At 36.2% G+C, this 23,197-nt stretch overlaps 1 protein-coding gene across 4 annotated transcripts in view; it reads right to left on the minus strand.

Moving 5' to 3' along the window:
• The window catches only part of AKT3 (AKT serine/threonine kinase 3), a 325,616-nt gene that overhangs the window by 17,595 nt on the left and 284,824 nt on the right, over positions 1–23,197 (minus strand). For all 4 annotated transcript variants that reach the window (XM_064276763.1, XM_064276765.1, XM_064276764.1 and 1 more), the window contains one exon: positions 22,027–22,114. In XM_064276763.1, the coding sequence (XP_064132833.1) occupies positions 22,027–22,114 (88 nt within the window). The remainder of the gene's footprint in view (positions 1–22,026; positions 22,115–23,197) is intronic.

Genomic DNA, 23,197 nt, shown 5'->3' on the forward strand with positions numbered 1-23,197 from the left:
CATAAAGTCAAACTTTTACGCTGAGGGACACTACTCCTCTACACATGCGCGCGCACGCGCACGCGCGCACACACACACACAGAGGAGTAGGAAGAGACAACTCAGTGAAATAGAAACACCTGTGAAGACCCTAAATTATGTGCATGGGCAAATCTGTGGGGGAGGGCTAGCAAAATAATTGCCACAGTACCTGAACGAAGGCACTCCCATCAGAAACCACTGGAAATACTCAGATGTTGGATTTCATAACAGATTTTCAGGCCATAATACTGTAAAAAAGACTTGATAAAAATTTCAAATACTGGATTTTATAGCTTGGCTTTAAATCAGTATCTTCATCTCTTCTTTTTTTTCCTCTGGACACATTTCTCAAAACACTCCTGTATCAGTTGACACAACATAAACCCCCATTTCGACCTGAAAAGTATTGACGAAGTCACAAGCACTGTAAATCTCCGCTCCTTTTATGTGTTAATTCAACGGATGGCCATAGTGCTTTTAACTGTAAAATTAACAGACTTTTCTGACAAATGCTTTCAGCTGGGAACAGATCTTTCTTTGAAAGCACATTTTTCTTTGTAAAATGTAGTTCCCAATCATCTTAACAGGAAAATAAAGGTGCTGGGTTTAAAACACGGCTTTCAGTTTACTGAAAAGACATCTTCTGGAGCTGGGTTTACTTGTGTAGCCTCAAGTCCATAGAGTGGTAGCAAAGTCGCAGCCCCCTAAATCTTTTCATACTGACTTAACATTTAAAATTTTAAACATTACCAAACTACTCTACCACTTGCTATCTTTCTCAGAGTAGATACTGTGTTTCTCTTTTCAGTGTTAGTAACAGAACAGAGAGAAAAATTTTCTTGAATATGTTAAAGGAAGTCCCATTCGCTACTTCTGGGGTGGCTGGAAGGACAGCATGGGCACAGGAACACCAAAGTCTTTGAAGGTCAGCTTCCCCTGACCTTCCTCAGCAGGGACACAATACCACTAGGTCTCCATGCTCTTTTGTTTTCGGTTCCAGATGTGTTGGAAACAGAAAGCAGAGATTGAAAGCTGACAGAACAGAATTACGGTACCTTATATTGTCTTGCTGATCTCGACGGCACCGGGTTTGGGTATATTGCCTTCGGAGACCTGGTGAGGCAGTGGGTAAAGCACTTGGCTGCTAACCGAAAAGTTGGCGGCTCAAACCCCCCAGTCACTCTACAGGAGAAAGATGTGGCAGTCTGCTTCTGTAAAGATTACAGCCTTGGAAACTACGTGGGGCCGTTCTGCTCTGCCTTACAGGGTCACTATGGCTCAGAACTGACTCGATGGTAGTGGCGTTTGGGTATTTCTTTAAAAACTAGGTTATCGCCACCACCCTGTGTTGGCATACATGGATCAAAAATACTGGGAACACAGATAAGACAGTAAAATTGATGAACACTATAGAATGCTTAGATTTGCCACAGGCAATAACTGGTGATAGAATTTTCACCTCTGAATCATTAGAGAGCAGCTAAGCTTAGCGGGGATTCTGGTTTATTTCATTTCTATTTTCCCTGAAAATCTGGTTTTATGCTTTGCGTACATATACAAGTGCATGTATGAGCAAAGCAGGAGTATGGTAAGATGGTTTATTTCTACCAAAACTAATAGACCCGTGGCACATATTTATTTAATCACATTATCTGCTAAGCTTTACCATGCCAATTAACCCTTCTTGACACAAGACTGGAAACTAAAATAACTATATTTATGCAAAACCACACAATAGTAATTCATGTTCATAATGTTGACTTTGATCCTATAAAAAAAAATGCACCGAGGGTCAAAGTATATACCACACTAATACATAACTATTGTATCATAAATTGGACCCATCAAAATAAATATTTTAGCTATAACAAATATTAAATACATCTGCTTTCCCTGCTGGAATTTAGAAGAGCTTTTTAACATGTGATATGGGTACTTTTGGGCTGCTTTAAAAATAATCCCCAGGCATTTGAACTCATGTTTTCTTTTCCTTGATAAATTTTCCTGTTTAAAAAGAACTTCACAAGCACTCATCCCACTGGCCGTGGGTCTGTGGGCAGGTGATGTTATTCACAAACAAACATCAGTACATTACCTGACGGCCTCAGTTATGCTTGGAGAGAAGTCATTTATGAGAGTAAAAGGGTTCTCATTAACAAAACCCAGGGGCCTTTTTGAAAGGCAAAGGAAGGTAGTAAAAAGACTTTGCTTCTAAGGTACTATTTATGGGCAAGCTGTGTGTATCATAAATCTTAGGACTGCACTGAGAACCAAGTGGTGTGGGCTGTAAACCTCAGGACTGCATTGAGAACCTGCAAATGAACCACTGTGTATCCCTCCTCCAGCTGATTTCATAGGCACTGTCCAGCATCAGTGGTGCGGCAGCCACTCGTCACTATTTCTGATTAGAAATATTCAGCGACATGAGCAAAAGTTGAACAAGTAAGTAAATTGGGGAGAAATGAGGCATAAACAATTTTCAATGTATAAGCCGGTTATGTTACAAAATGTAAGTTGGAAAAAACTTGGGACCTATTTCAATACAAACACCAAAAAAAAAAAAAAAAAGAAAAAGCTATATAATGTGGGTAGGTTCTCAAGCAGTCACGTTAACATGTATTAAACTCAAAATTCAGAAAAAAATGCAATATAAATAATAATAAAGATCCCAGTCAATACTTATACTATTAGTTCTATAGAGAAATTCATATTATATTTCAGGGAGGATGGCTAAGAACCAGTCTCCTTTTGCCCAAGTTCCAGCAATGACAGCCATCCTCTTATCATCACACCAGACCAACCCCTGGAGGATTCAGTGATAAGGAGCTCCTGAGTTGGGGAATAAGATTTTGGTGAGAAGGAGGAGTAGGGGCTCTAACAGCTGAAGAGGAAGAGATGCAAGTTCAGTATGAGGGAGAAGGGCAGTGAACAGCTTCTACCACAGGTCAGGAAACTACTGGGAAAAAAACCCTATATTTATTGGGAGCTACTATATCCAGGCACTGTGCTAATTAATTAATTTTAGAAATTAACTGGAATTTCATGAAGGATCCAGAAGAAAGGAGCTAAGATATGAAGGCTGTAGCTTTAGCAAGCAACAGCTATACAGGGTTCACTCCAAAAAAAAAAAAAAGGTAGAAGAATGGAGCGGTTCTAAACACACATCCAACATAAACCAATTGTCCATCGAAAGCTGCCCATGTGGATGTACACTGGACAGTTACGTAGCACAATGGTAAAATGCAAACAAATGGCAAGTCTCACTGCCTGTTAACCTAATAAAGTCTTGGTTAACCAAGAATTTAAATTATTTTAAATACCTATTCCCTAAGTAGAACAAAGTAAGATTTTTACTATCTCTTCTTTTCCGTGGATTTTTATTGAATTATCAAATATATGCATTGAAAAGAGACTTATAGACTTAGTCTAATTCCTCTTTTTAAAATGAAAAAAATTAGAGATCTAAAATTTTCAGACTAGTCGAAGTCATCCTAAAGCATCACAGTATGAATATATGAATAAGCTCCAATTAATTTTTATCAAATTCTGAAGTACAGGCTTCATTACAGGTCCTTTAAAGACTGGACTCGGTGTCCTCTGAAATGCTCCTACGACACCTCAAACATAGCCCTACACACTGAAATACAAACGGCTTATTTATGTTTCTTCTACTAAGCACATGAGCAATTTGAGGGCAGGGACCCTATTTTGCTTATCTCGGTATCCCTGGCACCTAGCATAATGTTTGATATAAACTATGTAAGAAGTAAATGTTTGTTGAATAAAAATGGAAAACATTCATAGAAGGTTCTTTGGCCCTTTAGCTACTGATGTGTCTACTTACCACCAAAAGGCAATGAAAATCCCACATCCCCTAAAATGGTATGAGTTTGCTACTAAGAACTGGGACAAGCGAGAAAGGGAACAGCTTTGAATTGTTCGAATTGTGGTATGCACTTAACTAACGACATTCACTGATAATTCACAGGCTTAAATAAGCTCTTCTACTTACACAAGCTCTTTAGAAAGTTGCACAAATGTGATTTGTGATATATCTTTTTGCATGAATAGAAAACAAATTACTGTGTCATGAAAAGAAAAGGCTTATATTTGGCATGCAATAATATACAATTAAGAATAATTGCTTCTAGGAGTGGCCAAGTAGCTTCTATTGGACCAATCCTCATGCAGATAACTATAAACTAAATATGAAAAACTACTACCAGAAGGTACTGGGACACAACTAAAAACAGGTGACTATTGAAGGGTAGTTGGACACCGGGAAGAAGACAATGGCAAGGGGTGAATTTCCCATTTTTGTGGCTTTTAGCCTCAGGGTAGGCCCCAGCCTATGTCATGAAGGGCTAAAAATTGGATCGGAAACAATATTACTGCCATGAAGGACCAGAAAACAGAGTCTGGGAAAAGTGTAGAACTTTTAAAGTAAGGGTGGGGAAACCCCATAAAACAGAAATGCAAATTGCTTATTTATCTCTATTGCTTGTGAGTAACTTGAGAGCAAGAACTCTATTTTATCTTTGTATACGTGGCACCTAGCATAATATTTGATACAGATGATATAAGAAGTAAATGTTTGCTGAATAAAACTAAGAGGGGAACTCCAAATTCTGTGTATAATCTCTGCCCAAATCTCTGGCCAACCCTGAACCATTCATGTACAGGCTAGACTCTAAGCTTCCTAAAAGGAGGCTAAACAAACAAACAAAAAACAAGCTGACCTGAAATTTCAAACGCCACCCACTGGAGAAGAGACAGAGTTTGTAGGCTGCATTCGGCCATCATAACTTGCCTATTAAAATGAAGAGATCATTACATTTTGCTGCAACCCAAACGAATCCAGAGGCACTATAACATGTCATTCAAGATGCCCAGGATACATTCCAAAATGGCTCGACATAAAAAGAAACAGGAAAAGGAGACCAATACACCAGAAAAAGGCAATCACAGTAGGCACACACACTGGGATGACCAGCATGTTGGAATTAGCAGAAAAGGATTTCAAAGCAGCTTTTGTGCCTGTGCTAAAGGATGTAGACTAAAACATGTTCATAAGGAAAGAGAAGATGGGAAATCTCAGCAAAGAAACTGAAATTACATTTAGAAAAACCCAATGGAAGATGTAAAACAAAAAAATCAGTATCTAAAAGAAATTCACTGAATGGACTTACAACAAATTGAAGGTTACATAACAGTCAGTAAACCTGATGACCTATCAATAGAAATTATCTAAAGAACATAGGGGAAAAAATGAACCCAGTTCCAGATAGCTGTGGGACAAAATAAAAAGATCCAATGTATGTGTAACTGAGTTTCAGAAAGAGAAGAAAGAGACAATAAAGGCATAAAAAAAAAGAAACAATGGCTAAAAATTCTCCATAGTTAGTGAAGGATATGTTAAAAGGTTTAAAAAGCTCAGAGAAACCCAAGCAGAATAAATACAAAAAAATTCTCACCTAGACACATTATACTCAAAAGGCTGAAAACCAAAATGTAGCAGTCCATGGTTCAATCAAAACTACTGTGTGTATGTATGTGTGTATACACTTATATAAGATTCATCTCAAAACAAGCCAAAGATGCCAAATCAAAGAAATCTTCCCTAAATACCTCTTGGTCTTCACTGCTTTTATATTATGATTTTCTTTTCCTTAAAAAAAAAAAAAAAATCAAGCTTTAAGAGTCAGCATAAAATTAAGCTCTGAAGTCTACAACCTCCACTAGGCCCTCAAGCACTATCTGTTACCTCTTTTCATGCCCCTAGTGAGGTTTCTCTCCAGTTTCCTCTCCCTTTCATACAGGCAATACTCTACTCAAACTTCTGATTTTGACCGCCTTCTCACTCTAAGAAGGCAGAACTCCCGTAATAAAGAAAATAGGGTTCTGCAGGCAGGAACTACCCGAACTTCCTGCCCAAATGCCTCTAAACACATTTGCTTCTGTGGCCATTCCTATTTCTTTTCAATCCACATCACTACAAAGGTGCCCCATCTCTTTCATAAAGGCTAATCCTTTTAGCTATATTTCGGGGATCGTGCTCCATCTTACTTTTGCCTATATATCTCCACTATCAAAGCCCTTATTGGATCTTTCCCACAAGTATATAAGCAAAACAAAACCGAATATAATCCATTCTAAAGGCTGTGTTCCTCTTCAGCTATTGCTCCCTCTTTTTTTAGTCTTCAATTTTCTTGACAGAGTAGCCTGTGCTTCACGTTTCCATTTCTTTCACCTTCCACGTGACTTAAAAAACTATTTAAAGCACAAAGAACAGAAAATAATATAACAGAATCCAGACTTAACAGATGTTAACATTTTGCCATATGTGCTTTCAAACTTTTGTTTTTTGAAGATATAAAATATATAGATGTAACTAAATCTCTACCCTCTTCCTCTCGCTGCTGAACCATGTAACATAGCTAATGTTCAACTATTTTTAACCTACAAGAATGATAATTACATATAATTCAAACAAACCCTGTCCTGGAGTTACTGTCACTTGTGTATTTTTTTTTTTTAGTATTTTAATTATGATAAAATATAACAAAAACAATCACCATATTGTGCAACCATTGCTACCATCCACTTCCAAATGTTTTTCGTTACCTTAAACAGAAACTCTGTACCATTAAAGCAGTAACTCCTGCCTTCTCCCTCACCCTAGCCCCTGGTAACCAGTAGTTAACTCTTGTATCTATGTATTCACGTATTCTAGGTATTTCATTTAAATTGGGTTCTACAATATTTGCCCTTTTGTTTGACTTGTTTCACTCAGCAGAACGTTTCAGAATTTCATCTTTTTATGGCTGATTAACAACGATTAACAACGACTGTATGGGTGGTGCAGGACCGGGCAGTGTTTCGTTCTGTTGTGCACAGGGTTGCTATGAGTCGGAACTGACCCGACGGCACCTAACACCACCACCAAAACATTTTGTTTACATATTCACCTGATGGTGAACACTCGGGTTGTTTCTACTTTTTAGTTACCGTGAATAATGCTTCTATGAACATTGGTGTACAGTTTCTGATTCCCTGCTTTCAATTCTTTTGGGTATATGCCTAGGAGGGGAATTGCTGGGTCATTTAACTTTTTGAGGAACTGCCAAACTGTTTTCCACAACGGCTGCACCAGTTTACATTCCCCACGTCCTCCCTAACACTTGCTATTTTCTGTTTCTCTGATGATAGCCATCCTAGTGGGTGTGAAGTGGTACCTCATTGGGACTTTGATTTGCATCTCCCTAATAACCAGTGGTTAAGAGCTATGGGTGCTAATCAAAAGGTCGGCAGTTCAAATCTACCAGGCGCTCCTTGGAAGCCCTATGGGGCAGTTCTACTGTGTCCTACAGGGTTGCTATGAGTTGGAATCAACTTGATGGCAACAGGTTTAATGACCAATGACATTGAGCACGTTTTCGTGTGCTAACAGCCGCTGGTATATCTTCTTTGCAGAAATCACTATTCAAGTCTTTTTGCCCATTTTTTGATTGGGTTGTCTTTTTCTTGTTAAGCTGCAGGAGTTCTTAATATATTCTGAATATTAAACACTTACCAGATATACAGTTCCTAAAAATGTTCTCCCATTCTGTCTCTTCACTTTTTTGATAAAATCTTTTGATGCATAAATGTTTTTAATTTTTATGAAGTCCAAGATTTCTATTTTGTCTTTTGTTGCTTGTGCTTTGGTTTCATATCTAAGAATCCGCTGTCAAACACTAGGTCCATCCATTGCTTGAGAAGCTGTGAATTTCTGTTTATGCTGATGGGAAACGTGGCATCAGTTATGGGTAATGGCTGCACAAGATGATTAATATAATTGATACTGCTAAGTTGTATGCTCGAAAAAGGTTGAATTGGCAAATGTTGTGTTACATATATTTTTACAACGATGACAACAAAAGAGCAGCTGCTGATGCTAAAAAAAAAGTATAAACCAAATACATCATAGGAATTATTTTCTTGGTTCAGAGGTTTAAGGTCATGATTTTGTGGGACATTCCCATCAAATGGACTAATATAACCTTTAATGTTTCTGTGCTACCTCCTATTTTGTTATGTAGTTCTTTGAGTCTTTAAAGCTTGCATGTGGCCATCCAAATTACAATTGGTCTCTATTTGCCTAGAGCAGCAGAGGAAGAGAGGCAGAAATTGGAGAGGGAACTAGAATAAGTGTCTAACTGCCTCCGTGAACAACTTCCTCCTTTGCCACGAGACCAGAAGAACTAGATGGTACCCAGCTACCATTACTGAATGTTTTGATCAAAGATTCTATAGAAAAATCCTGATCAAAAGAGTAAAGTGTGGAACAAATTTTAAATTTCTCATGGAATCCAGGCTTTTTGGGGACACTGAGATTGAATGACCCCCCGCCAAAAAAACTGATGCCCTGAAAAAATCTTTAAATCTTAAACTGAAACTATCCCTTGAACTCATCTTGCAACCAAACAACAGTTTAGCTTAATTAGCAAAGAATGTTTGCCTTTAGCACCGTGCTTTTAAACAATTATCTATATCTGATCAAATTGACAGCAGCAACTCCAAAGATGACATGAGAAGCTTAGAAGGCAGTAAGTTTATACTAACGGGGGCGGAATAATTTGAAAAAGGATAGTGAGAATGGTTGTACATCTTGTAGAATGTAACTGATGTCACTGAATTGTACATGTAGAAATTGTTGAATTGGTATGTTTTGCTATGCATATTTTCACCAAAAAAAAAAACAAAACTAGGTTGAGAGACTTTATCCCTGTTTTCTTCTAAGAGTTTTATGGTTTTAGTTCTTACATTTATGCCATTGGCCCATTGTGAGTTAACTCTCATAGATGGTATGAGGTATGGGTATAACTTCATTCTTCTGCATGTGGAGATCCAGCTAACCGTACATCATTTATTGAAGAAACTATACTTTCCCCATTGAATGGTCTTGGCATCTTTGTTTTTCAACAACTGACCATACATATGGGTTTACTTCTGAACTCTCAATTGCATTCCATTTGTCTATGTGTCTATCTTTATACCAATACCATACTTTTTGATTACTGTAGCTTTATAGTTTGTTTTGAAATTGGGAAATATAAGTCCTTCTACTTTGTTCTTTTTTTTCAAGACTGTTTTGGCATTTTGGAACTCTTTGCAATTCCATATGAACTTGATGATGTACTTTTCAATCTCTGCAAAAAAGGCTGTTGGAATTTTGATAGGGATTGTATTGAATCTGTAGATCACTTTGGGTAATACTGACATCTTAATAATATTGAGTCTTCCAATCCATAAACATGTCTTCCCATTTATTCAGGTCTTTAATTTCTTCAACAAAGTTTTTTCTAGTTTTCAGTGTACAAGTCTGTTACCTTCCTAGTTAAATTTATTCCTGGGCTTTTTATTGTTTTAGACTACACTGTAAATGAAATTATTTTCTTTTCTGATTGTTTACTGCTGGTGTATAGAAACACAACTGATTTTTTGCATGTTAATCTTGTATCCTGAAACTTTGCTGAATTTATTTATTAGCTCTAACAGCTTTTGTTTGGATTCTTTGGGATTTTCTATATATAGGATAATGTCATCTAAAAGAGATTCGCTTCTTCCTTTCCAATTTGGATACCTTTTCTTGCCTAATTGCTCTGGTTAGAACTTCTAGTACAAGCAAGTTTTTATACTTTTTCCACATATACAAGTGGTCATAAATACAAAGTTTTCTTTAGTTCATTTTCACTTATTTAAATAATGGCATCAGTTTCTAAACATCTCTTATAATTGGCTTTTTTTGCTTACATATTTTGTGATTTATCAATCTTGATACTTGTAAATCTAAGTTATTTTTTCCTTAACAGTGCTTCACTATAAGTCAAAATTTAATTATGTATTCCCCCATCAAAAGGCAGTTTTTCCCCCTTTTAAAAATCATATACTCATTTCTTTTTCTTATTGTACTCTGCTGTCTAGAACCTATGGTAAAATGCTACCTAGAATCTTTTCTTGACAGCCTTGTTCCCAATGTTAAATATTTACAATATTTACCAGTAAGTATAATGTTTGTTGAAAGTTTTTGATAAAAGCCTATTCATGAGTTAAAGAAGGTTCCTTTTCATTCTCATTTGGTAAAAGGGTTTTTTAATATATTTTGATCATGAATTATTTCTAATTTCATATTCATGAAGTGTTCCTATAACGGTTGAGACTATCTTGTGAATTGTCTTCTTTAATCTCTAAATGTGATAAATTATATTAATAAAATTTTCTAATGTAATCACCATATTCTTAGAATAAATACTACTTGGATATGAAATCTTAAATATTTTTACACATTGTTGGAAATTTTTAAATATTTTATTTAGAATATATGAATCTGTTCATAAATGGCTATAATTTTTCTTTCTGGTATTCCTCCTGTCAGGGTTTTTGATATAAAGGTAATAAATTAGAGAAGCATTCAACTTTTTTTTTTTTTTTTTCTGAAACAAGTTGTGTAAAATGTTTATGATAGAGATTATCTTTCCTTTGAAGTTTTGATGGAAGTTACATACAAAAATCTGGGCTTGATTTACTGTTTCTGTATTGAGGAGGAAACACTGGAGTTGGAAGGTAACAGATTTAAACTCATTTAATGATCATTTTTCTTGAGTCAGTTTATAATTTACATATTTAAAAAAATTATCCATTAGTTCTCTTTTTTCAGAGAAAAATTCTTCATGGTAGTTGCATCATATTTTAATGTTTATACTTGTAGTTGTGTCCCATTTTCATTCCTAATATTTTTTGTACTTTCTCTGTTTTCTTGATTATTTTTGCTAGAGATTTGTCTATTTCAGCAATCTTTTACATAAACATATCCTAGTTTTGTTGATCCTGTCAACTGTTCATTCATTTCTACTTTTACCTTCATTATGAGCTTCTACTTATTTTCTTTGGGTTTATTCTGTTTTGGGCATTTGTTTGTCTTCTAACTCTTTTGATTTGGAAGTTTAGCTAATTAGTTTTCAACCTTGCTTTTTTGTTTTGCCCCCCACCCTCCCGCCAAGTGTTGTTACCTCCCACTGAGTCAGCCTCTGACTCACGGTGACCACATGCACAATGTAATGAAACACTGCCTGGCCCTGTGCCACCCTCACGATCAGTTGTATATTGGACTGTTGTGATCCAAAGGGTTTTCACTGGGAAGTAGATCGTGAGGCCTGTCTTCCTAGTCCCTCTTAGCTTGGAAGCTCTCCTGAAACTTGCTCAGCATCACAGTAACACACAAGCCCCTCTGACAGACGAGTGGTACCTGAACATGAAGTGCACTGGCTGGGAATTTAATCTGGGTCTCCCACATAGAAGGCAGAATTCCACCACTGAACCACAAAAGCCCGTCTTTGGCAGTATCACACAAATTTTCATTGTCATTGAGCTCTAAATATTTTCTTATTTCCATTGTAACTACTATTTTTTTTTAATTGTAAAAATATAGATTTGTCAATTCAACATTTTTCATGTCTACAATTCAGTGAGACCAATGACATTAACCATGTGCAACCATCATGAATACTCATTGCCAGATTTTCCATCACCATAATCTGTAGTTCAATTTAGGGGTCAGCACATTTTTTCTTTGAAGTGCCAGATAGTAATATTTTATGCTTTGCTGGCCACATATGATCTTGCATTTAAAAAAGTGTTTTTGGTAAGTTTCATCCCAGCATCCCTTGGTTTGTAAAGGGAAAATTTCAGTTCGTTTTAGAAGTGGTTGCTGGATTTTATTAATATTTTTATACAGATCTCTCACCATTTCCCTTCAATCAGTCCCCTCTAGATACAATGGCCTTTTCTGTTCCTCTAATTTGCTTGTTCTTGTCTGAGGGCCTTTAAACTTGCTGTTTTCTTTTTCTGGATGGTTTCTTCTCATTTTTCTGGCCTCCTCCCACCAGGCTCTATCCCATTACCTTGTTTAGATTTTCTTTATAGCTCTTACCACAATCAAAAATGATCAGCTTTGTTTATTTGTTTAGAATGTATCTCTTTTCTCTTGAATATATCATCAAGCACAAGGACTGGAACTTTTCTTGTTCATGGTATTACTCAGTACTCCAAAAAAAAAAAAAAATGACTGGCACATAATTGCATTGATAAATATTGCCAATGAAATAGATTACTGACAATAAATCTACCTGGTCAAAGTATATTTATCTTTTTCTATAGAACCAGATTTCAAATACTAATATTTATTTAGGATTCTAAAATCTACATTCATTAACCAATTCTTTTGTATTACTATGACAACTTTGTCAGGATTTAGAAATCAGGGTTATGCCAGATTGGTAAAATGAATTTGGAATTCAGCTTCTACTTAGATTACAGAAGGCTGCAAGAATTGTCATTCCCTTCCTAACAAAGTGAAAAGACTGGGAATCTACAAAATCATGACTTTTCTTGAGTCCATCAAAGAACTAAGGTGCCAGGGCAACAAACTAGACTTGAATCCCAAAGAGTAAAAATCCTCTTGGACAAGAGATTTAACACATGAACTGTTTCATCTTTGCAAGCATTAAAGGAAGAGGTGGCCATCAAACAAGTGGCCAAGAACAAAGCAGCTAAGTTCAATGAATTCTGCAAGGTCAAGTGTGGGCTAGTCTGACAGTTTAGAATAAATGAAAGAACCAGATATGGGGGAAGTACACACTCAAATCAAAAGCTCTCTTTTGCAGGCTTCTATGTGGGCTTTATGAAAAAGATTGTGGACAGGGCAAGCGAGTGGAGAGAGAACTCCTCAGTGGCAAATGGACAAAAAAATTCACCCACTTTTACCAGACGACTTTCACCATTTCACCTTCTTTCATATGAATTAACAGACAAGCTATGCGAGAGTGGCAGAAAATCCTCCTGCCCCCAGGGCTCTGATTCAGGTCCACTGCATCTGGGGAGGGAAGAAGATAATCGGTTTCTGAGGAGGTAGCAGGAACACTTTTGGGCCCAGGATTCTACTCTGATAAAAGCAGAGATCTGATACTGCTAGAGAAGCAGGGAACTCAGCTATCCAAGACCCACCAAGAGTCAAGAAACAATTCGGCTTCCATAGGGGATGGTCAGAAACTCTGGTGCACGGGGCCTGCCTAGGACAGAGACTGGATGAGGAGCACTAAGGACCCTCCTATCCCCACCACCAGTCTAGCACCCAGTAACAAGGAATAGCAGTCGACTGCGGAGGGCAGGGCAAGAGTATAGAGAGAGAATCCCTGTATGGTGCAGGTGCCATACTAGGTACATAGTAGTATCAGCATATTGCTAGAGGAATATAAAGTCTGTGGTGCACTGAAGGTGAATACAGCAACCACAAACTCAAACCTAGTTCAATACTAACTAGACCAGGGATTGGCATGTAATGGCCCATGAGCTAAGAATGGTTGCTGTATTTTTAAAGGGGTATAAAATATATATATATGTTTTTTTTTTTTATAAAAGAAACAAAAAACAAGTACTATGTGACAGCAAACCTAAAGTATTTACTATCTGACCCTTCAGAGAAAAAGTTTGAGAACCCATGGACCAAACTGATTCAATCCCCCATACTAGTGTTCTCACTGAAGAAGAGAGATGCTAATATCTACACATAAGAACAATTTGTATCAGTTACCACTCTTCTAATCCTAATAACTGACAATCAATTGAAATAAGAGATACCAAAAAAAAAAAAAGGAAGAAAAACAAACTATGGTCAAGAAACAAAACAATGAACAGCATCAGATCCACAGATGATCCAGACGTTGGAACAACAGGTGACTTTAAAATGACTATGATCAACATGTTTGAAGTGCCAATGGAAAAAGTTAACAACATGCATAAATGGATAGAGAATTTAAGCAGAAAGATGGAAACTAGAGAGTCAATGGAAATGCAAGAAATAAAAAACATGAAATCAACGATGAAGAATTCCTCTAGGACTGGCCACAGCTGTAAAAGAATCAGAGTACCTGAAGTTAGGCTAATAGAAATCATCCAAACTGAAACACCATAAAACAAAACAAACACAGGAGGAGAAAAAAGAGTAAAACAAAATAAACAACAAAAGCTACTACTGTCACAAACAAAAACAGAACAAAGCATTGAAGAGCTTGGGGACAACATGAAAAGGTCTAACACACATGTAATTGGAGATTTCACAAGGAACAGAAAGTGTAAATGGTGTGGAATAAATCTATGAAGAACTAATGGCTAAAATTTTCCAAAATTAATAAAACACAGAAAATCCCACTTCAAAAGCTCAAAAAAACACAAGATAACAACAACAACAAAAAGCAAGAAATAAACTAAAAACAAAAACACCCAACGTACCACGATCAAAATTGTTGAAATTAAAGATGAGAGAAAATCTTAAAACCAGCCAGGAAGGTAAATGCAGAGACATTTTAAAAATATTGAAAAAACAAACAACATTGCAACCCCAGAATTGTTTATCTGAAAAACATATCTTTCAAAATCAAGGCCAAATTCTTTTTCAGACAAACAAAAGAGAGAAATCATCACTGCAGTCCTGACATACAAGAAATATTAAAGAATATTCTTCTGGCAGAAGGAATATAATACCAGATGGAAATTTAAAACGATGCAAAAGAAATAAGAGAACCAAAAATGGCATGTATGAGTGTAAACATGAAAATATTTTTATTTTTTAAATCCCCTTAAAACAATTGCAACAAAAATTAATCTTGGGATTTACAACATTTACAATATATGTAAAGTAAAATATATGACAATAATAGCAAAAAGAATGGAGGTGGGTGAAAACAGAACCATACTGTACTACTCTGAAGCACATAGCAGTATCCAGAATGCTATATTTTTAGTTGAAGATGGAAAAAGAAAGAATAGATGGAACAAAAAGAAAAAAGTAGGATGGGAGAATTAAATCAAACCAACAAATCCAATAATTATATTAAATATAAATGTTCTATACACCGTAATTAAAAACACCAAGATTGTGAGATGGGACTAAAAAGCAAGACCCAACTATATGCTGTCTAAATGGAAACCACCTTAAATATAAAGACATAGTTAGGATAAACATAAAATACACACACACACACACACACACACACACACACACACACAAAGTAAACATTAATCAAAAGAAAGCCAGAATGGCTATGTTGATATCAGAACTCTGTTGATACCAGCAAAAGTAGACTACAGAACAAAGACTATCACCAGGGATATGGAGGGTCATTACAGAATGATAAAGAGGTAAATTCATCAAAAGATATAATAATTCAACATTTGGGTGCACCTAAAAACAGAGCTTTAACATTAAAAAAAATAAAAAAGCAAAACTGATAGAATTAAAAATAAAACAAGTCAAAGCCTTGATTAGAGTAAGAGATATCACTTTTCCTCTCTTAATAATTGATAAAATAAGTGGTCAAAATATCTGTAGAGATAAACGCATGAACAATACTCTCAGCTAAATTGACCTAATTGACATTTACAGAACACTTCACACAACAAGAACAGAATACACATTCTCTGGAAATATACATGGAGCTTTCATCAACATAACCCATGTTCTGGGTCATAACAAATCTCAATAAATTGAAAATAATTAAAATTATACAAAATATGTTTTCTAACAACAATAGAATTAAACTAGGGCCCCAAAACAAAAAGATAGCTGAACCATCTGGAAATATTTGTAAATCAAACAACACATTTCTAAATAACCCACAGGGTCAAAGAAGAAATGACATTAAATCAAAACACAATGTAACAAAATACACGAGATGCAGCTAGAGCAATACTTCCAGGGAAATACATAGTACTAGGTCTCTGGTGGTGAAAATGGTTAAGCATTCTACTACTTGCTGAAAGGATAGCAGTTCAAAGTCACCCAGCAGTGCCTTGGAAGAAAGTCCTGGCAGTCTGTTTCCCAAAGGTCACAGCCTTGAAAACTCTATGGAACAGTTCCACTCTGAACACATCGGTCGCCATGAGTTGAAATCGACTCAACGGCAAATAATGATAAAAACAACATGTTTATACTATGAGAAGAAAGGAGGTAAGCTTCTAATTTTAGATATTGGAAACTGAAGACTGAATTAAACAAGGGCGAGCTGAAAACAGTAAAAAAAGTTTTTTAAATACATAAAACAGAAAACCAATAAAAATAAAGGCTAGTTCTTTGAAAATAATCAATAAAATCAATAAACCTGTAGCCAGAGTGATCAGAAAAAAAGGAACAAAGTGTTAATTTCAGGATTGAAAGTGGAGTCAACACTAGAGATCCTATAGGCACTAAAAGTGTAATAGGAATATTATGACTAACTTCAAGTCAATCAATTCAACAACTTAGATGAAATTTTAAAAAGACACAAGCAACCAAATCTCATTCAAAAGAAACAGTTAACTAGTTAATTAGAATCACCCTTTATCTATTATTAAAGAAATGAGCTCCCTGGGTGGTACAAACAGTTTGCACCCAACTAACCTAAAAGATGGCAGTTCGAACCCACCCAGCAGTGCTATGGAAGAAAGGCCTGGAGATCTGCTTCTGTAAAGATTACAGAGAAGAAAACCCTATGGAGCAGTTCCACTCTGTGTCACACGGGGTCACCATGAGTTGGAATCAACTCGGCAGCAACAGGCTTGGTTTTTGTTTAAGAAATTAAGTTTCTTAAAATCTAGGCCTAGCTGGCTTCCTAGGCAATTTCTACCAAATGATATCAATTCCACTTAAACAAGAAATAGTATCAATTCCACACAAACTCTTCCATAAGATAAAAAAGACAGAAATACCACACAATTCATTTTAGAAGTCCAGCATTATCCTGGTTCCAAAATCAGAGAGAGAGTATCTGAAAATAAAAGTATACTCCAATATCTTTCACGGACAAAAATGTAGAAACTCTTAACAAATTATCAGCAAATCAAATCTAGCACAATATATAAAAAAGATAATACACCATGGCCATGTGAGGTTCATCCTAGGTACAGAGGTTGGTTAATATCTGAAAACCAATCAATGTGACTCATCATATTAACAGACTGAAAAAACCACATGGTCACCAATGAATGCAGAAAAAGTACTTGACAAAATCTAGCATTCATTTATAATAAAAACACTTAGAAAACTAGTAATAGTAGGAAATTTTCTCAACCTGGTAGATGGCATTTACAAAAACGAACAGCTAGCATCATACTCAATGGGGAAAATATTTATTTTCCTAAGATTAAGAACAAGGCAAAAATATTAGCTTTCTGACCATGGATATTTTCCAATATTCAATCCTGACCCTCTGTGTTCTAGTTCCCTCTTCCTTCTCCCTCCTGTCTCTCTCCTCTCACCATCCTTTTTTTCATCTCTCTCCTCCTTATAGAGGTAGTCCATTCTCACAAATCTAATTATACTCTAAACTTCCAGATTTCAAATGTTACTGCTGTATTTTTAGCTCTTAGACAATCCCACTTGGAATTCAATATTACCAAAACCAGCTAGAATTCTCCCCCTTAAGCTTGCTCCCATTCTCCCAGGATTGTCAGACTAGACTGCCAATTCCTATTTCTGTATAATGCTGTTGGGATTCACACTTCCTTTTCCTTCCTCACTGCCATTAATCTGCCTCAGTCAGGCCTGTCACTTCACACTTATAGCACTGCAGTCGTCTCTAAATGAGATTCTCCTTTTTTTTTCCCCAAGCCCTTCTCCCTAAAAGTCTATACCAACAAAACTCAAAAAGGTCTAATTACCTCATGTCATTTCCCTACATTAGAATCTATAATTCTGGTAAGCAACTGGGTCATGCAAAGCTAAACTTTTCAAAAATCACACAGTATTAACAGGCCCACTTCTCCATTTTCTTGCATCCAATTTCTATCTACCGTGAATTGCTGGTTCCTCCAATCGGCGTATCTTCATGTACTTCACTCGTTGCTACTTTTGTTTTTCTCACATTGTTCTCCTTTTGAAATGTCATATTTCCATTACTTTAGATCCTGTGTTTTCTTCAAATGCAATGTTTTTCCCTATGAATCTTTTCACACTCATAGAGGCCACACCACAGCACATTTCTCTGATATACACACAGGGTCACCATGAGTCCGAATCAATGGCGTTGTAGCTGGATGCTTTGAAGTGGAGTTACATGTAGCCTTAGGATAAAACCAAATCAACTGCCATTGAATCAATCCCCATTCACAGTGAGCCCCATTTGTGTCACGGTGGAACTGTGCTCCACAGGGTTTTCAATGGTTGACTTTTTCAGAAGTAGATCGCCAGGTCCTTCTTCTGAGGCATCTCTGGATTGACTTAAACTGCCAAACTTCTGGTTAGCAGCTGCGTGCTTAACCATTTACACCACCCAGGGACTTCAGTCTTAGGATTCAGGCTACTTTAAATGTACCCTAACGAAAAACCCAGACCAGTTGCCATCGAGTGGATTGCGACTCATGGCAATTCCACGTGTTTCACAGTAGAGCTGCGCTCCACAGAGTTTTAAATGGCTGTCGTCTTTTGGAAGTAGATCACCAGGTTTTTCTTCAAAGGTGTTGCCGGGTGGAGCTCAACTTCCAACCTTTTGATTAGTAGCAAAACATTTAACTGTTTGTACCACCCAGGGACTCCAAATGTACCCTAAAGGAGCTTAAAAACAAACCTTGAAAAATTCAAACAAATCTGCAAGTGACTCTGTAGCAAAAAAGAAAAAAAAAAGCCACTCTTTAAAAGAATACATATATACCTATGGATATAGCTGGAGTCTCAAAAGAAAAGGGGTGTGACGAAAGCTACTAAATCCAGAGACTCAAGAAGCTCATTTTTCTTTTGCCTGGAGAATTTCCTTTAACATTTCTTTCTGTTACATCCTACTGGCAATGAATTCTCCTAGCTTCTTTGGTGTGGTCTTCATTTTTGAAAGGTATTTTTTCTAGGTACAGAACTCTAGATTGACGATATTTTTTTCTTTTTGTACTTTAAAAGATGTCTTTCCATTGTCTTCCATTGAGAACTCTGTTGTCATTCTTACTTTTGTTCTCCATAGGTAATATGTGCCTTTTTCTGTTTTAGATTTTCTATTTCAGATTTTCTATCACTGGTTTTGAATGATCTGATTTCGATGCTCTTTGTTGTTTTTCTCTGAAACATTATTGAGAGAAATTAAAGAAGATCTAAATTAAGGGGCAGATAAACTGTTCACGAGTCAGAAGAGTCAATATGTTAAGATGCCAATCTCCCCCAATTCATCCATATATTCAACATAATCTCACATAAAATTCCAGCAGGCATTTTTGTAGAAGTTGACAAATTGCATGTAAAATGTATATGGAATTCTACACAGAAATAAATTCATCTAGATAAATTCATATTCTACAGCATCCCACCACAGAACCTTAAAGCTTGAAGGGACTTCAGGGATCCTAATTTTACGGCAGTAAATGACTTGTCCGTTTCCACACAGGAAAAAAAAAAAAGCACATCCCAGACCAGGACCCCATCCTACATGTCATAGTATGTTCTTTGGAGCAGCACATCCTATTACTCGTAACTAAGATTAGTTCATTTGTCACTTTGCCAAGGGTGGGATTTAGGCTCCCCCAAAGATACCAGCATTTCTAGACAGGCCTTTATTCTAGATTTGCCACAACACACAGAAACATGGCCAACAATTATGTCATAATGAACCTACAAAAAATAACCTTCTAAAGCTTTTTAGTAAGAGCTCTAATATAATTATCTGATCTTAGAGATAAATTAACCTTTTATGAGTACGTTACATATTAAAAGACATAAGGAATTCATAAAAATGTGTGATTTTGTAAATTATTTCATGTTTACTGTCCAAAGCACTAGAATTTTACCTGATTTCATTCAAAGAGCTACTGATATCAGGCTGGTTGCAATAATTTCTTGTTGCTTTGTGATGTAATACAAACCCAAATAGACCTACTCACACTCTCACAGCCTTCATCCTCTACTGTGAGCCTGTCCAGCCTGGCAGAGCTTTTTAACTGATGTGCAAGCTAGGTTCTCAGGGCATTCTCCAGGCAACGCCAAGCTACCATTTAGCACGACTAGTTGAAATAATGAGGAAACCATGGCAGCAAGTTTTAGTTTCATCCCAGCCCTGAGGAAGGCTCATGTTTTCCCTGTCTTTACGTTAGCCATGCCACATTGGTATCCTAACCGTTTTGACTCTTAAAGAAACATTTCCTTGTTTGGATTGAATCTTCACCAGGCAAGGTATACTGAATAAATGTTTACTTGTGGCTTATAGCTCTGTAAGCTAAAGAAAACCTCTGACCATGTATTGTTTCTGGGAGACAAAGTAAGACTGGTCTTTTTCAGGTTCTTTGGTGGTCAAACCAAATCCACTTTTGTCAATTCCATCTCATAGTGACCCAGTGTGTGTCACAGTAAACTGTGCTCCGTAGAGTTCTCAATGGCTGACTTTTTGGAAGCAGAGTGGCAGGACTTTCTTCCGTGAAGTCACTGGGTGAGTTCGAACCACCGCCCTTTAGATTAGGAGTCAAGTGCAAGCTGTTTGTGCTACCTAGGGAACCTTCAGATACACACAGTACATAGCTTATCAGTAGTCTTCCCATGTGTGCATACGACTCCTAAGAATCATCGCCAACAATATAAAATAGTTACATGAAGTCAGTAAACATCAGTACATCTAAGGATGGTCACATCCTCCTTGTAAAGGGTCTGAAGGTTTTGGTCATCACCACGTACCTTACACTGCAGAAACTCAAAAAGATGTGAGTTTAATTGAATTGAGTCTTTAAGTAGAGGTGCTGAATATACAATGCAACTATTTTAAACTCCTTATTACAAGAAGCGGAGAAGAAGTTAACACACTCCCTACGATCACCACAAAATAATAGAGAAACGAAGTACATGTATTACTTCCTTAGAATGCACATGCTATCATTCTGTCCTTACTTCAGGGGTTAACAGATGAGGATACCTTGCACAAAAGAGGCACCACACAAATGGTGATTGATAAATGCCTTTCCAGAAAAAAATATGGCAAACTGGAATAAACCAAACAGATGGAACACTTAAACAAAGTAAACAAAAATTTTAAGCCAATTACTGAATTATATAAAAATTACATCATAGAATATTTTTACATGAGCACCAGAAAATCAAAATATCAAAATCAATGTCTGCACTAGGAATGCTGGAAGCAGTAAATGAACAATCAATCGATATCTTCACATGAAACTATACAAACAGTAAAACTAATTCTTAAATGCAGAATTAAAAAAAAAAACTCTGACACGATAATTATTAACGTGAGAATAATGTGACTGTCAACCATGGGTTTACCCAGGTTTTGTGTTAAAAAGTCATCATGACTTGTATATGTTTAAAAAAATAGAAGGGTGAAAAAACACAATAATTTCCCGTTACTAAACTTAAGCAAAAACTGCAGCATTAAAAACGATAAGCATATTACAATAAAGTTATATAATTAGCAGCATCCATTTTGTGGGCAATAAAGTTCTATTTCAAATAACAGAGTATTTCCAAAAAAGACAATTAAATTTATTACTTTGTTAAAGATTAAAACTAAATTTCTTTAAACTTCTTTTGAAATATGGGCTTGTATACACAAATTGGAAGTTTTCACTTTAAATTAAAAATGTATGGGGGTAAAAAAAATTATGATTTTTTTTGCTGGTTAGTTTACATAAAGAACAACATAACATTAGGCATCTTTATTATTTTTTTAATGAAAGAAACAAAGAGTGGCAAACTAACAATTATGAAAATTAAAAACAGAAAAATCAATTCTTTGACCACATTGAATAAAACGTCAAACTCCATCTTGGGAGTCAAAATTATGAATAAAACTTTGCACTAACAAGTCAAAGAATCACTTAAATGTCAGAGTAAAATGAAAAATGTCATTACTTCGTCAAATCTTATTCATTGAACCCTCCCTTTTTTTGCTGTAAGTTCATTTTAGCGCAGTAGCCAAAATACATAACCGCTATGCCATAAATATATCCTACCTTTTTATCATATACATCTTGCCAGTTTACTCCAGAAAAGAAACTGTGCCTCATAATTTCTTTTGCATCATCTGGTCCACCACCAAGCCTACGAGGACAGAAATAAAATCTAATGAGTATGTTTACATAAGCCTGATGTGTGACCATTTTTTTGTGTGAAAGTATAATTTTCTTTGTGATAGCCTGTGTGATCGGTATCTATAAAAATAAAAACACTTTGCCATAAGATCTAATATACATCATACGCTATTAAGAAGAACTTGCCTCCGGTCAGTACAGTATTTAGAAAAGAGCACAGGCTTTGGAGAAAGACCTGAAAGGCAATACCAGCTTTGGCACTCACTGGATGTGTGACAATGGAAAGCTGCTTAACTTTGGTTTTCTTATCTGTAAAGTAGGGATCGTAATACCAATCTCGTGGGGGTCTGCAAGAGTTAGAAATAATATAGATGGGCACCTAGAACAATAAATGATATTACCATCACTGCCAATTTGATAAACCAAATTTCTTTCAGAATTATTCAAGTGAAAATGCACTCTTGTTAACACAAATTCTGAAATGACTAACTGGTTAGAAAGAAATAATTCATGAAGCCTTGTGAATGATTCATGGGTCATTTTAACCTCAAATTTTCACAGAAACAGTATTGATAATCTACAAAATATCACTGCCACTGCAGCGTAAACTAAAAAACAAGGAACACATCCCCTGGGCCCGTCATCCCCCATTTTTTGAAGGTGCTCTTATTTAACAATAGGGTTGCTATGAGTAGGCAATGACTTGACAGCAACTAGTTCAGTTTGGTTTGGGGCTTATTTAAGTGATATTTAACACAGTATTAAATTCAGGTGTTTTCTCACAGTTCCAAATCAGACAATGTGATGATTTCGTATTATTTGGTATGCAGTACTGCTTCTTCTTTATATCCTTGTAAAACGGATAATTTTTAAACTAATACCATAGAGCACACCAAGAAGGAAGGAAGGGAGATAAAGTAAGAACAAAGGAAACAGAAAGAGAAGAAAAGGAGGGAGGAGAGAGAGAAAGGGAGGGAGTGAGAAGGAAGAAAAAAGAGAGAAGGAAAGAACAGAGAAAAGGAAAGAAATGAACTCTATTTAGATCTGAATTTGACAAGCTGTTGTCGCCATTAGTTGCTGTTGTCAACTCTGA

The sequence above is a fragment of the Loxodonta africana genome, chromosome 25 (genome assembly GCF_030014295.1).
Source record: "Loxodonta africana isolate mLoxAfr1 chromosome 25, mLoxAfr1.hap2, whole genome shotgun sequence".
Classification (NCBI taxonomy): domain Eukaryota; kingdom Metazoa; phylum Chordata; class Mammalia; order Proboscidea; family Elephantidae; genus Loxodonta; species Loxodonta africana.